General features: G+C 35.3%; 1 protein-coding gene across 1 annotated transcript in view; it reads right to left on the reverse strand.

Annotated features, from left to right (window-relative positions):
• Nucleotides 1-3,998: 3,998 nt before the first annotated feature.
• LOC132544216 (S phase cyclin A-associated protein in the endoplasmic reticulum-like) overlaps nucleotides 3,999-16,992 on the reverse strand; it is a 96,318-nt gene continuing 83,324 nt past the window's right edge. The window contains exons 27-29 of the mRNA XM_060207788.1: nucleotides 13,137-13,328; nucleotides 8,426-8,474; nucleotides 3,999-5,362 (exon numbers count right to left, since the gene is read on the reverse strand). Of these exons, the coding sequence (XP_060063771.1) occupies nucleotides 5,259-5,362; nucleotides 8,426-8,474; nucleotides 13,137-13,328 (345 nt within the window). The 3' untranslated portion in view covers nucleotides 3,999-5,258. The remainder of the gene's footprint in view (nucleotides 5,363-8,425; nucleotides 8,475-13,136; nucleotides 13,329-16,992) is intronic.

Here is a 16,992-nt window from a genome sequence, read left to right on the forward strand (position 1 = left end):
AAACACAGACGAGGGGTGATCTTTGTTCCTTTCAACACATTCTCTTTCCTATCTCCTCAACTTTACCAGGTCATGTACTTTTAGATTAAAATAATGGTCATTTATCACACCTTTCCACAACTCTATTATTATGAGCTAAATGTTCTGATGATGAATGAAAATAATAACATCATCTTTTGATGTTAATTGGATTTTTTTGTATTTGAAACACGGCTGATAACATTCAGGATATTTCAGATTTGTAATCTTCCATTGTTTGGATAATGAAATGCCTGTATGTGATACCAATGTGGATTTGACATAGAGAAATGAAAGAAATGATGGCCTTTTTTTATATATTTTCATATCAATATTACAGAGATTGTTTTTATAATTATTTACCAACTATATACCTATACTTTTGCAAAATTTCATTATATTTTCTCCGTTAACATCAATAAATTAACAATTAAGATTTTCATCAACCATAAATCAGATTTTTCTTCACTCATGTCTTTTATGCCTTTTTGGCACATATAAATCCAGAACATTAAATCTAGAAAACTACACACAGATCTACATCCATCTTATAATACATATCAGGGTAAGCTAGAAAAACCAAACGGCTCTGACAGAGATCAAAATGATTGTATGAAATGTTGTTTAAAAGAATTTACAACAGAAAGTTCTTACTAAAATAGAACTTGTACTCTAACAATATTCAGGACAAAGTTTATATTTTATATACAAAACTAACATACAATAACACTTAATTTGCATAAAACAACACATTACGTAAAGTCAAACCTCAGTAACCATTCCAGTCAGGAAAACAGAAATATAAAATTGATCTCCTGTTACAAGATTATTCTGCTCAATATATATAATTTTTTGCCCTTGTTTCTTAATTATGTCAGGAAATTTTCATTATTCTTATTTTTCCAGACACTGGAGTGTGTTGATTAAAGAGTTCGACTTTTTAAGCAGCAATAATTTAGGGTTAAATAGAAGAGGCACTGGGATACAAAAGAATACATTATCACAGTTCAATATTTGAGAGGCAATAAGGTATCACAATACTACTGAGGGTGCTGGAAAGGGCAGGGTGCAAGGGGACGAGGGGATGAATAAGGCCAAATGATAATAATGTTCACAAATGTTGAAAGGAAAGGATTTTGGTGTAAAAAGGGACATGGGTATGGATAAGGCCAAATGAAAATAATGTTTAAGGTCTTGGAAGGAAAGAATTTTGGGGTAGAAGGGGGCATGGGGATGAATAAGGCCAAATGAAAATAATGTTTAAGGTCTTGGAAGGAAAGAAGTTAGGGTAGAAGGGGACATGGGGATGAATAAGGCTAGATGACAATGTACATATATTTATAAGAGGTTGTATGAATAAGATCATTGATAATATTTGAGTTGTTGGAAGGGACAGATTCAGGGATACAAGGGGATATAGGAATGAAATGGGCAAGATGATACCAGTAGAGGCTCAAATAGTTGGATATTGCAGTCATGAACGATGATTGAATGTTTTTAAGAACTCAGAGATGGCATTACAAGTAAGTCCTTTCAGATTTCAGACTGGGAGAGCGGCTCAAACTGTATGTTACACAGTGTATATCTACAACTGTGATCACATCCACATAAAACACACATCTCCAAGATCACTACAGAATAATCCTAACACATGGAAATGATACCAATAAAACAAAAACAATCCCGCAATACCAGGTATAAATTGTCAATTAAACGCCAAAGCATGGTTAGACCTATTTAATGTGGGGACATTTCATTTGTTAGGTGATGAGAAACAGGCTCTTTAACATTTACAGATAAAACAGTGGTTATATTTAAATCTCTTGGCACCCATCAGGTAACATATTGATCTATCAATATTTTTCTAGTCCTTTTTAACAATATAAACTAAACAAAAGTAATTAAAATATCCATTTCAAAACAACAGCAAACAGTGTTGTAACAAACATCGGATTCATACCCCCTGGTCTTGTCAAAGGTTTCTCTCTTGTTCCCTTTTAGTGTTGCTGTTATAGAGTCACAAGGTTCACCCAGTGCTTTGTTACTCTCTGTATCCACCTTTCCACCATACAGAGATAGGTTGGGGGAGTTGTCTAGCTCACCGAGGTCAACTTTCATGTCTAAAGGCCAAAGAGGTCATTAATTTTACTTAATATAACCATAATTGACCTCAGCCATTCAGTCATGAATCCTCTATTATTAGTGATAATTTCGTGTTCCACATTGCAATATACATTTTGCAGAATTTACTTGAGTCACCATATACTTCCATTCTGATCAGAACCCATCATTTGTGTAAGCTAAAACAATTCAAATGAAGTTCAAACAAAGCACAGAATATCCTTTCAATGCATATAAGGAAGCTGTATATTAATATAAATTATTAGACCTTGTTGTAACTAATGGGCCCTATAATACAGCCTAACACCCTTGATTTTGAAGAACTACAGCCAGAGCTTTGATTGCTAGAGGTTGGTAACCCCAAAAGAAAAGAATGAATCTGGGAGACCAAAATGGAATATCACCACCAAAATAAACACATCTTGTAGCTATCCTACTTGTTACAAAATATTTTGAGGGTAAAGTTTTGCCCAGAAAACTTCTCCCCATTGTTCTTACAATTTCAGAAAAAGATTAACGAAAGCAACCTGTAAAAAACAAATGTATTTCAACAATCTGTAGCTTTTGACTGTAAATGGCACCCCACTAGTAGAAATTCTCTACTTTTTACCCCCAATTTACCAAAACAGCATGCAAAAAATTGTGACAGCTATCTAAATTTTCATATCTTCTAGTATAAGTGACAAACTTCCACAAAAAAGCCCCAATATTAGATGTTATGGCTAATTTGAAAATATGGTAATATTTAGCACCCCACAACCCATCTTTGGTTTACTCTCAGCTGACATCCAAAGTTAACATTCTAGACCACCCACATCTAGAGCTGGGAATATAGATGTGCAACAAACGGTTTTGGGATTCAGAATTAGCAAACGCATTGAGAGACACAGACAGATCATAAGGAATGAAATTAATTTATTCCCCTGACTAGTTGAGTAATCAAGACCTATGTTGTAACTCCTGACATTTGATGGAGGACTGCCATCACGAAATAAATGAAAGCTTGATGAAGGAATTATGTTTTCACACGTAAGATAATGTAGAATATGTACGGACGATGTTCATGCTGTAATTACTAATCCCAGATCTTGAGTCATTCCAAGTAATTTTTCTGGCTTGCAAGGTTCCTATTTGTATTCCCTTAATACAAAAAAGGCCAGGCTTTAATTGGTGTCGGAGAAGTACCTTCACATGTAAATAAATCCTTCATTTTCTTTGGAGTTTTTTATAGCATGTTTAAAAACAAATCTTCTTTGACAAGACATCTGTAGATGAAAGATTTAACAAACATAATTTCAAATGATTTCTAAAATCTAAAGAAGCAGTTTGAGATTAATTATGATTGAAGGCTGTTACTTTGTAATAATGTGTTAAAAGGGCCGTATTTTTAACACTGAACTAATATTTAACAGCTTCAAGTTTTACATGTAATATTAAACATCTACAAACAAAAAACAAAAAACAAAAAAAAATTCTTAATGTTTCTAACTTCAGTATTATACAACACTGACTAAAATAACCGATTCTATCTTTAGTAACATAGTTACAATAACTCTGTTATAAGACGATATTGTTTAAGAGTAACACCATAAGGTAATGGTCATAATATCACATGCTTCACCTAATGATATATTTCATATCACTTCACCATATCATACTAATATTAGCAGTTTTTTCTTTTGTCTTTTATACATTAAAATAAAACCAGTAACTGATAAACAAATGAAATCTTTCATTAGGAAAAAAATCTGTACATCATAAAAATTTGTTCAAAAATAAACTAACATCTAAGAAAATAAATAATTCTAATCTCATTTAAAAACTAAATAGAAAATAAAACAAATGTTTTGGACATCGCCATCAGAAGCAAACAATACCAACACAAAAATAATAAAGAGCACATCCCACTAAGAAAGCAGGTTAATGCACCAGAGACTACAAATAATATCTAAGATAAGAAACAAACTAAATATGTCCATGCGTTAACCTCGTTCGGCAGACATCAAAAGACTTACGTGCAGCGTATATTTGCTTATATTCAAAACATTGCGATGTTTTATGAAAGAGTAATATTATCCCAAATCGGCATTCAATAAAAAATGTTGTAACACCGTATACATTGTACAGTAGCTTGAGCATTTTTTAAATGCTTCCCAATTTAAGCCAAATCCACCTTCAGAAAAATGACTTATGAAAAGATTTTCTGTTGGGGTAGCATGCATCTTTAAAAATGTTTCTGTTTTTATCAAGCTGTAGAAAATTTTCAAATGAAATCTTTATGATATAGAAAGTTCTGTAGTAAACTTTTGTGTTAATATGTATAAAAGTGACTCAAGGATCAAAAACATATGGTTTGTTCAATGTTAAAGAGAAATGAACCCAGAACCTTGATTTGTGGGCCAAGGTCAAAATGACTTTAACCATCTATATTACTACAAGATGGCAAAATAATGCTGTAACAAATATCAAATCAGATGTAACGATCTTGTAAGCAAATCTTCTATGTTTGCTCAGACAAAGAAAATTATTTTGTAACTAAATACATATATCAAAGTTATGTGTGACTATCATAATAACTTCAATTCCCCACATGAATGAAACATCTTTTTTTTTCTTTCATCTGTATAATTATTAATTAAAGAAAGATTTGCCGATCGTTAACGAGAAATTCTGTAACATCCTTACTGGTGTTCCACACGCCTCTACTTATTATCTTCTTGATGATATTTCTGATAAAACAAGGAAATATTAACAATAAGAAATTTTCACTTGCTGTTTTTTTCACATTAATGACATAGATGTAATTATCTGAGGTGTTGAGGAGTAGATGTATAAATAAAGAAACTCCGCCGAGATGATTACACAGAAATGACTGAAGGCTTCATTATACAATGTACAACCCCACTATTTGCACGTGTTCCATGTCTATCATTAAACCTGATGAACATTACGTCAAGACAAAACTTTATTCTATGTACTAGGTGATATCAGCTATACCCCTGCCATTGTCTTTTTTCTGCCAACAAGTTAACCCAAGGTTTCTATGCTGATGGGAGGACTCTGTGATGAATTTCAAATGAGGGATAACAAAGAACCCTGTAATTGTTGGGAATCCTTGGTTATGATATCTTAAAGTATTCCTGTGCTGCCATCCACTGTTCCATAGGAAATCTTGAGGCTGATTGCATTCTAGGTTGCTCCAAATCTTTTGTTTTCTCTTTTTCTGAAATTGATGAGAAGTAGATTGGGCTTATAAAGCACATACTTCATGAAAATATCACAAGGAAATTTCTGTTTCAGGCTCTGATATAAAATCAATTAAGTACAGCTAATGAATTATAGAGGGTGGGATTTGATGATTTTCAGTCATCCTCCAGGCCTAACCTGTAGGTCCACCAGGCCTAACCTGTAGGTCCATCATGTCTAACCTGTAATTCCACCAAGCCTAACTATAATTCCACCAGGCCTAACCTGTAACACCACCAGACCTAACCTGTAGGTCCACCAGGCCTAACCTGTAACACCACCAGGCCTAACCTGTAACACCACCAGGTCTAACCTGTAATTCCACCAAGCCTAACTATAATTCCACAAGGCCTAACCTGTAACACCACCAGACCTAACCTGTAATTCCACCAGGCCTAACCTGTAACACCACCAGGCCTAACCTGTAACACCACCAGGTCTAACCTGTAATTCCACCAAGCCTAACCTGTAATTCCACCAAGCCTAACCTATAATTCCACCATGCCTAACCTGTAACACCACCAGGCCTAACCTATAATTCCACCATGCCTAACCTGTAACACCACCAGGCCTAACCTGTAACACCACCAGGTCTAATCTGTAATTCCACCAGCTCTGACCTGAACCTCATCAGTTATAATCTGACACTCCTCCAGCTATAATCCGTAATTCCTTTAGCTCTAACCTGTATTTTCACCAGCTCTAACATATAACTTCACTTACTATAACCTGCATTAAACTTTTACATATTGGTATCATATCTTGAAACTACATGTCACAGCTTTAGACTTCAGCTCTGATTGCCATCACCTGTAACTGTTGAAACTACATGTCACAGCTTTAGACTTCAGCTCTGATTGCCATCACCTGTAACTGTTGAAACAACATGTTACAGCTTTAGACTTCAGCTCTGATTGCCATCACCTGTAACTGTTGAAACTACATGTCACAGCTTTAGACTTCAGCTCTGATTGCCATCACCTGTAACTGTTGAAACTACATGTCACAGCTTTAGACTTCAGCTCTGATTGCCATCACCTGTAACTGTTGAAACAACATATTACAGCTTTAGACTTCAGCTCTGATTGCCATCACCTGTAACTGTTGAAACTACATGTCACAGCTTTAGACTTCAGCTCTGATTGCCATCACCTGTAACTGTTGAAACAACATATTACAGCTTTAGACTTCAGCTCTGATTGCCATCACCTGTAACTGTTGAAACTACATGTCACAGCTTTAGACTTCAGCTCTGATTGCCATCACCTGTAACTGTTGAAACAACATATTACAGCTTTAGACTTCAGCTCTGATTGCCATCACCTGTAACTGTTGAAACTACATGTCACAGCTTTAGACTTCAGCTCTGATTGCCATCACCTGTAACTGTTGAAACTACATGTCACAGCTTTAGACTTCAGCTCTGATTGCCATCAACTGTAACTGTTGAAACAACATATTACAGCTTTAGACTTCAGCTCTGATTGCCATCACCTGTAACTGTTGAAACTACATGTCACAGCTTTAGACTTCAGCTCTGATTGCCATCACCTGTAACTGTTGAAACTACATGTCACAGCTTTAGACTTCAGCTCTGATTGCCATCACCTGTAACTGTTGAAACTACATGTCACAGCTTTAGACTTCAGCTCTGATTGCCATCACCTGTAACTGTTGAAACTACATGTCACAGCTTTAGACTAAATCTTTAATTGTCCTGACCTGTAACTATTGAAACTACATGTCACAGCTTTAGACTTCAGCTCTGATTGCCATCACCTGTAACTGTTGAAACTACATGTCACAGCTTTAGACTTCAGCTCTGATTGCCATCACCTGTAACTGTTGAAACTACATGTCACAGCTTTAGACTTCAGCTCTGATTGCCATCACCTGTAACTGTTGAAACTACATGTCACAGCTTTAGACTTCAGCTCTGATTGCCATCACCTGTAACTGTTGAAACTACATGTCACAGCTTTAGACTTCAGCTCTGATTGCCATCACCTGTAACTGTTGAAACTACATGTCACAGCTTTAGACTAAATCTTTAATTGTCCTGACCTGTAACTATTGAAACTACAACATGTCCGTGATTTTTGAAGCCTTACTCTGTACAACTTTCCTAACTTAAGTAATGATACAGGCCTCTACCTGTAATTCTCAAAGTCCTACCTTTATTTCTCACACCATTAACATGTAACTTTACAGTCTTAACCTGCTACTATGCTAGCCCTATCCCCTCACCCTTGTCACTATAGACCCTATGACAGGTGCCACGTTGTTGACCGCTTTAGGTAACCCTCTACACTCTCTCGCCTGTCATCTACCTGTGTTTACCTGTGATCTTAACGACCACTCATGGTGTGGCCAGTGGGACCCTCCAACCTCTGACAGACAGAGAGGATTAGACCAGATTAATGACACTTTCGTTCGTCATGAAGTACGATGGAGGACATTGTCAACCGTCACTTTGTCTTAAACTTCCATCTTCACTGGCTCTCTTGAGGTCAATAAATTACAATGAATGGTAATTCAAGAACAATAACAGAAGTGTAGGGGATTAGAGCTGAAAAGTCAAGTCGGGTGACACTCGGCTATTGTGACACGGAGAGAAAACCAGGAAATGGTCATACAGGTTGTCTAGATCCTTGCTATGGGGAGTTTATCTACTTGTCAACTTAACCAGAGAAAATCTCAATGTGATTTATAATCAACAAGATATGCATAACATTACAATTACAAAATTCATTTGATGATCTATAAAAATCAAAAAAACAAAAAAGGAAAAATAAAAATTAGAAAACATATTCCAGGATAACAACAAATATATAATATTTTATCTGACATTCTGTGAAACTAACAGAATAGGCCTGTAATAGTTTAAAGTATTTTATACATTAATGGATTAACCAATGTCTTGTTACCTTGGTTGGCACTAATCTTTCTACCTTGAGAAAAACTCTTCTGATAAGGAAACGCCTGTAGGTTTGCACAGGAAGTACATAAAAATCTAGACTGATGTCTTTTGATAATTTACCTTTCTTTGACGGATGAAGTTTTGCCTGCTGGACTTCCAGCTGTTTCTCCTGTAAAATACAAAGAAACAAGGAAAGATTAGAAACAATTGACCATTCTATCAGATATAATCAATCATGGCTTGAGTAACTGTGAAATTTACTTCTCAATGCTTATTGATGTTTTCCTTGGGAAATTTCAGACCGCTCTTGTTAGAGTACATAGTCTCAACATGAAACTTTAAAGGCGGACATTTTATACCGATTAAGCAAGTTGTTTCATCATAAAATACATATCTTTATGAGAACAGCAAAAACTTAAGAAAATCATCTGCCTTTCACTTTTTCAAACCCTTTCTTTGTCATATCCAAATACAAGACCATTTACGCAGGGTAAACGAGGGGCCAAAACCTTCAAAATTTACACTGTATATTCATAAAGCAAACTATCAACTGGCAGAAGTAAATTTATTGCACAGCGAAAACAATTTTACAGACATAAGAAAAAAAAAGCTGTGGTCCTAAAGATTAAAACAATGTTATAAAACCAGATGAAACTTAAAATGAGAATTGCACATGTGTACAGCTTTGACCTCAGAGTGAAGAAAACCAGGAGATGTGGCGTTATGGAAAAGTATGACAAAGTTTTTTTTTTTCAAACGGTCACAATTTACATATAGAGTATGGAACATGCAAGCTAGTTGCACCTTTAGAAGTTATAAAATTCAAAACCAAAATACAACATTCACAAAATGTCGGAGCAATCCTGACACGTTAATTACAGCACTTCATCTCAAGATGCCTGAAAACGGCACAAGTGCCAGGACTAGATTGGTGAGGGGGTGTATGGTTGACAGGCAGGGTGGATACAAGTGCCCTTCAAGGGCCGGACTTAGCACTTACATAATTACCCAGAATTACTTAACCAGTGCTGTAATCTTTCCTTCACAGAGCTGACATACATGATATGGAGTTGAGCTGTGCTTTGTAATCGTAAGCACGGCAGGCTTGACTATCACAAACACACCGGAACATCACCAAACTACCACAGGTTTCTCACAGTCAGAACATGTGGTTTAATCAAGTCACTTACGTATACAAATCAAGTCCAATAGTTATGCTGGGTGTTAATGCATTTGAAAAAAACAAATGATTTGGGAAGAAAAAAGATAACATTTACTATGTTCAGAAAAAAAATGTTGATCAAAATATCCTATCCCCTAAATTTTCAAATCAAAAAGAAAAATATCCACACAATTAGTATATCCTTATAAAACTTTCCCTATTAAATTTTTACTCCCTTTTAAAGAGAAAATCCAGATAAGATGAAATCAATTAACTGTATGAAGAAGCTAACAATCATAACACACTATTCTTAAAGGGACCAGTATTTCTCAAAATGCAGGACTCACTTTAATACCAGGATAACACTTCATGAATTTGACACAATTAGAATTTTTTCCCATATTGAAAAATATTTCAAACTATCAAACCTCAATATACAGGAGTGAATTTTGAATGTAAAAGCCATTGTTATTTCAATGTTTGTCTACGGGTATGAGTCGGAACTCTTCAAAGGCGAAAGATAAATACCAACTGATCAATTTCATACTAAAACTGTGTAACACAGCGGTCCGGTTTGAGATGTTGGGAGTCTGGGACCAATGCTAACAAGAAATTCATCCCATGTACATTGTCATTTCATTAATCAGTGTTTGGTAGTAATTATAAAGTAGACAAAGGGAAGCTGGTTGGAGTGTTTACACTCTGACTTGTTAAACAATTGACCAGACCAACAGATTCAACAGGAAGTTCGCTTATTGTCTCCCTTTTCCTCTGGGAGTTGACGATTGTCGATGCATTGATCTCTTCCTATTCAGGTACCAAATACACAGCAGATTTCCATACCGACACAAAGGTATTTGTTCTGAGCCAAGTTTCAAGTTACATATGTTTAGAGATAGTTTCAATGACTCAAGTAAACAAACAGAGGTAGAATCCCTGTAGCAGTCGGTACCAATAAACAAACCCACCATGCGACTTGCATAAAATCGTAGAATTACCTATAAATCAACAGAACCCTTTTAAAAAATAGACTGTAGTCACTGAATGAAAATGACACCGTTTGTTTTTTAAAGTAGAACCGCACAATAGAACTTGGAACCTGCTAATGAATTGTCCTAACAATAGTGATGAGTGCTGGGTAGCGAGCAAACACTTGAGGGGGTGGTGACAATACCCAGAGGAAGACGAGTTGGTCGATTCTTGTACGACTAACTAAAAGAAGGCTATTCTGATTTTTTAATATATTGTTGTGATATCAATAATGTCATTCCAGTGAAACATTTGTTGTTTCATTTATCTGAAAATATGAACTGTTTAACAAACATTTACACATATGCAATCAATGATGAATAATTGTGTTTACTATTTATTAGTGTAAAACTAGAACAGTATGCTAATGCATATATATTGTCCCTCCTGAAAGCCATAAAGGCCCATTATGTGGGGTTGGTACCTGTCACTTATTCTTTTTATGAATTTTGTTGTCTGAACTATACAAAAAAAATGGAATTTCTTCTCATAAGGCCATCTCAGAATTTCTGTAGAAGAATTAAAAACATTTGCAAGCTGAAATTTATCTTAATTATTAATTATCTTAATTATCTTCTCATCATTGATTAAACTTCATCACCAAGGAGACGGTCAGTTGGCTTTTCTTTACCTTTATGCTGGGTAAAAACAGTGAATACATTACAACTTTAAACATCAATGAATTCCGTCTTCTCCACTCGTCTCTACCACTGTTCTGCAATAAGTCCACCTTGACTTTGACGAGGACCTTGAGCACTGCTGCTTCCATTTAACTTATTTACCAATTTAACAGCTAAGCTATGGTCAAGATGGCATTTTAAAGACGTTAAACCAGTCATTGATTGATTTGTAGAAAATGTTACAATAAGTTAATGTTATCAAACATCAGTTTTTGTATCTAAAAATATCCCATTCAAGCTATATGCTTAAATAGTTGAAAATTAAAGTGAGCAGAGGCTCCTACAGATATATCCCCATCGCTGGATCTGGAAATATTTGTCATTCATTTTCTTTGGAGGATCTATTGTCATTGATATGGGTAATTCTAATCAATGAGTTCATATGTCTGAGCCGATATTTACTTTACAGACATTTATTGAGCTGTATTCATCCATGAAATTAAATGTCCATGAAAAAGTGATTTTTTAGAAAACTACAAATACTGAACCGGATAAAAATATATCTTTTAATCTAAATGGTTATTGTCATCACGTGTTTATGTGTTTACTCTCTGTCAAGGGATTCATGAGCTGTCATGCCTTTTCATTCCAAAAGTGGTCAAGGTGACTTCTGACCTTAACCTTGACCATTAAACACCAAAATCTAATAAGGTAAAGACCTTGATTGAGCGATGCTTGGATGTGAATAAGAACCAAATCTGTTGCGGGGTTCGTGAAATAATTTGTACACAAGGTTATCACGAATGCACGCAAAAACACATGAGCATGGTCCATGAACCAAATTTAACCCCTTGGCCTGGACACATCTACAATTCCAGGGTCATGACAGTTATAAAGTTGAATCAATATACTTAATGATACCCTAGATGCTTGCAGCTATCTCACGCATGTGAGGAGTATGACACTATCTGATATATAATTATATCAAGTATCTATAATGTATGGTTCAGAACCAAAGCTGAAACATTCTGTAATGGTCATGTATGGTTTAAGAAAGGCTGCCCACTAAACAAAAACACAGAACCACTTTGTAACGAATGTTTAGAAAACGAATCAAACTTTAATGTGTTAAACTAGCAATGTAGCTAATAGATGAGATATCGCAACAAATAACTAATCTGTGGGCCATCAACCAGCAGAACAAACTCAGCCACCATTCCATGATGATGTTATGATATTTTCTCTATTAAATATTCAGGTGTGAAGCTACGTAATTACACCTGTGTTCCGACTTATCTACTGATCTATTGACATGAGCATGATCAGTCCTATTTACTGATGACAATTTTCCCACATCCGCAAACAAAACATCAAATCATAGGCAATAGTGGTTGGATGATTCTTCAAGGTAATAGTTATTTCCTGGCAGCATTCAATAATATTAAAAAAGTCCAGATATTCTGGTTAATTCAGATATGCAGTCTTTTAACAAAGAATTTCAAATATGACAAATAATTTCTGAAAAAATATCCATATTGAGTTACAGCTTTGTGGTTGAAAAGAAGTCAGAATCATCATTCATAAAAATAGCTTCAGACCAAACTTGGACAATATTCTTGTACGAAGAAGGATTTTTAAGAACTTACATTTTCTTTATTGGTCCCTACATCTCTAATGTCAGAATCCTAGCTGATACAAATTAGGTTCCTTCCAACTAGGTATGCTTCAGACGAAATTGGGAGAGAAAATATTCCCAAAAAAGAATAATTTCAGAGAATTTCCTCTATTTCCACTATTTAGCCCCGCCCTAGAGGGCGGAGATCTACACATATATACATAGTTTTGTATACAAAACTGATTCCCCTTCACCCAAGTATGCTTCAGACCAAATAAGGACAGAATCCTGATATTTCTACAGAAGATCTGTTCAGAAGCATGTTGCTTTTGTTACATTGTTGAACTCACACACACATCGCTGACGACACTGTTTACTTAGGTACACCAGTAAATAAGTACATACCTCTAGAAAGTTGGACAGAAGCATACAGCTAAGTTCCTGCTCCAAAATCTGGCGATTAGACTGATTGTTGTAACAAGATGAGATGAGAGTTGGGAACAGGACATTGGTGAGTCGTGGGTCGGAAAAATATTGAAATGGCAATGAACACATCTGTTGTAGAATTGTTGGTGGCTGGCCCGACTGTATCACAACCTGTAACAGAAAAAAATTAGGATGTGTCTCGCATCAGAACGCAACTCATATCAGGACAAGTCTCAGATCAGGTCAGTGGCTAACATCAGGACCTGTCTCACATTAAAACTGGACTCAACTCCAAATGAGTCTTGCATCACAACTTGACTCAAATCAGAATGATTCAAGACTGGACATCACAATGCATATCCTACTGAAACACTTCTTACAACATGTCTCACATCAACAGGTCAGTAGAATGCATATTTTACAAGTATTTCATAACATTTTCTTTAATATGCAAAATAATGAATTTAGTAAAACACAAAAACACATCATCTACTGTAACATAAGTTTGAAAATGAACATGTGAAAATTTCATTTTATAAATATGTCAAATTTATATCACACAAAATTAACAGTTAACATGCTTTGTTGGTCATCATTATGCCGCATATCATGTCAATTTAAATGAAAATGATTGCTCCAATGATAAGAAAATTCACCTTATCTTTGATTGACAAATGAAGTAAACAATAAAAATGGTTTTGATAGTAAGATAGATAAATATACAGATATAACAGTAAGATTACAAGTGGAAGAAATAAAGAATTAAAACGGATACATACCAAAAATATACGTCCTAACCCCACTCCCCTCACACACCACACATTCCCCACCTCCCCTTGGGATTAACATATGTAACTAAATCGTAGTTACAATTCATTAAAATCTTGATGAAACAAGATTTCAGTGTAAATCTGCTGTACAAATAATCTTATAACTTATGTGGGCAGGTGATCAGGTGACTTAGTGGCAACACATTCACCTTTCACTAAGATGTCCGATGTTTGATTGCCCAAATGGACATTAAAAGGTATAAAGTCACCTGCCTCACTATCTGGGTTTCCTTTGGGTACCCTGGTTTCCTCCTACAATAAGGCCTCTTGCTTATTTCCATCTAGGCCAACAAGTCATTAATGTAAGTTGAAATAAGTGATTGTTGTCAAATAAAGTTAATTCCTGTATAACTTTCTCACGACTTTAAAACTAGTATAGTTTTAGCCTATGAATGATATGGACATTGTGTTAGCATGAGATTTTTAATAAACTAAGCCAGTAACAAAAATTAGTTCTTACAAAAATAACCGTTGATGTATAGAGAGAGTATGGCTATACCTCAAAACACATGTACTGAAGCAGAAAGTCCTCTGTGACACCAACAAATACTCATAATTAAAACTTAAACGTAATTACATATCACGTACAAACTCCGCGTTTCAAGATCTCTCAATTTGTACATTCAACTGTCCAAATAGGAATAAATTTCATGAAATTAAGACGTCAATTCGTGTAATCACTCTGGAAAGGAGTTGTGTGCACCTGAAGAAGATTTTACAAGCATTTTACAAGTATTTCCTCATAAATTCATCTTAAACATATACATTATGCTATTCCACATCTGCTTCTTGAGTTACCTTTGACCCCGAGACTCCACAGCTCTATAATACCAACCCTTCAAAACTTGACATGCATGAAAGTTGTTTTTAATCAGAGAAAGCTGAACACAACTTAAGATTCATTTTCTACTTCCATACAGCACACCAGTCTATAGGAATACCTGAGGAGGTAAACCCTGTAGTGTCCTACAGAGCATGTCAGTGATTGATGGAAGGAATGAGGTCGCTGTATCCAGGTTTGACTGGGCCCATATCAAACAAATATTTGGAGGCGTGATGCCTGATTGGGTAATTGTTACTGTATGTCTATAAGACGAAAAATACACAGAACTGCAGGAAATACAGTCCTATCACAGACACACAGGACTGGGACAAAATAGATTTGTACAGTTCTATCACAGACACACAGGACTGGGACAAAATAGATTTGTACAGTTCTATCACAGACACACAGGACTGGGACAAAATAGATTTGTACAGTTCTATCACAGACACACAGGACTGGGACAAAATAGATTTGTACAATTCTATCACAGACACACAGGACTTGGACAAAATAGATTTGTACAGTTCTATCACAGACACACAGGACTGGGACAAAATAGATTTGTACAGTTCTATCACAGACACACAGGACTGAGACAAAATAGATTTGTACAGTTCTATCACAGACACACAGGACTGGGACAAAATAGATTTGTACAGTTCTTGTATCACAGACACACAGCAACTAGTAACAGGGACAAAAGCAATTCTCCTATCAGGGACAAAAGGTATACTGGGACAAAAATGAATTTGTACAAAGAAGTGGGACAAAAATGAATTTATGCATAGAATCAGGACAAAAGCGATTTTGTATTCACAACTGGTACAAAAGCAATTCTGCTCTAGTAACAGGGACAAAAGCATTTCTACTCTAGTAACAGGGACAAAAGCATTTCTACTCTAGTAACAGGGACAAAAGCATTTCTACTCTAGTAACAGGGACAAAAGCGATTTTGTATTCACAACTGGTACAAAAGCAATTCTGCTCTAGTAACAGGGACAAAAGCATTTCTGCTCTAGTAACAGGGACAAAAGCATTTCTGCTCTAGTAACAGGGACAAAAGCGATTTTGTATTCACAACTGGTACAAAAGCAATTCTGCTCTAGTAACAGGGACAAAAGCATTTCTGCTCTAGTAACAGGGACAAAAGCATTTCTACTCTAGTAACAGGGACAAAAGCATTTCTACTCTAGTAACAGGGACAAAAGTGATTTGTATTTATAACTGGGACTAAAGCAATTTTGCACAAGGAATGGGGACAAAAATGAATTGGTACAAGGTACTGGCCAAAAGTGATTTTGTACACAGAATTGGGACAAAACCGATTTTGAATCTCTTTCATGTACCTGTGTGTAGGTAGGAGTAGTTTCACTTTTGTACCTGACTTACATGTTTCTGTTGGGAATAGAACCTGCAAGTCTAACTATTACTGAATGTTCTACTGATCAATTCCAAATAACCTACTGCCATCCAAAGTTATTGGTTAAACAGAAGGAATATTCAGTCACCACAATTTTCATATTAAAACAATATCTTGCCAGCAACACATGAAAAGGAGTTCGACATGTTATACATCATTCAGCATCAATTTCCAGAGTTACTTGCCCCTTGATTTTTTGATACGTTAATTAGCAAGCTCTTGCCTGAATCACCATCAGTCACCAACATTAATCAGCATGAAATATAAATTAAGTTTCACATCATCACCCAATGCTCTATGTACGAAAGGGAGTTGATTAACTCAAAGGTGAAGAAACTGATTATCTAACTGAACCTTCGTGCAGATATTTCATCAAAATAATTGAAAACAATTGCAATATGATAATTGTCTTTCTTTGAGATTTTTAATTACTAGTGTGAAATAGGAAAAATATTTCAAATGATAAAACACTTTCATCTCGCCCAGTACACCAATAAACAAAATGGATGTTAATGAAAAACATCCTCTTTGAACACAAATGGGAAAATATAGTTTTAGTTTTATTTCTTCTTCTTTTCTATAGAAAAACTCAAAATTTCAAATACTGAAATGTACTGAACAAACTTTATGGGAAAATAGATCCTACAGTGCAAAGAAATAATTTTCAATTCTGACTGCAAACTTTTACTAAAAACTATCCTAATCACAAAATTGTAAACAACAGTTGTCATTAAGTATAATCTGAAAAGAAATATTTTT

Source organism: Ylistrum balloti, unplaced genomic scaffold (assembly GCF_031769215.1).
Source record: "Ylistrum balloti isolate Yb309-2 unplaced genomic scaffold, AGI_CSIRO_Ybal_v1 Utg369782, whole genome shotgun sequence".
In the NCBI taxonomy this organism is placed as follows: Eukaryota; Metazoa; Mollusca; class Bivalvia; order Pectinida; family Pectinidae; genus Ylistrum; species Ylistrum balloti.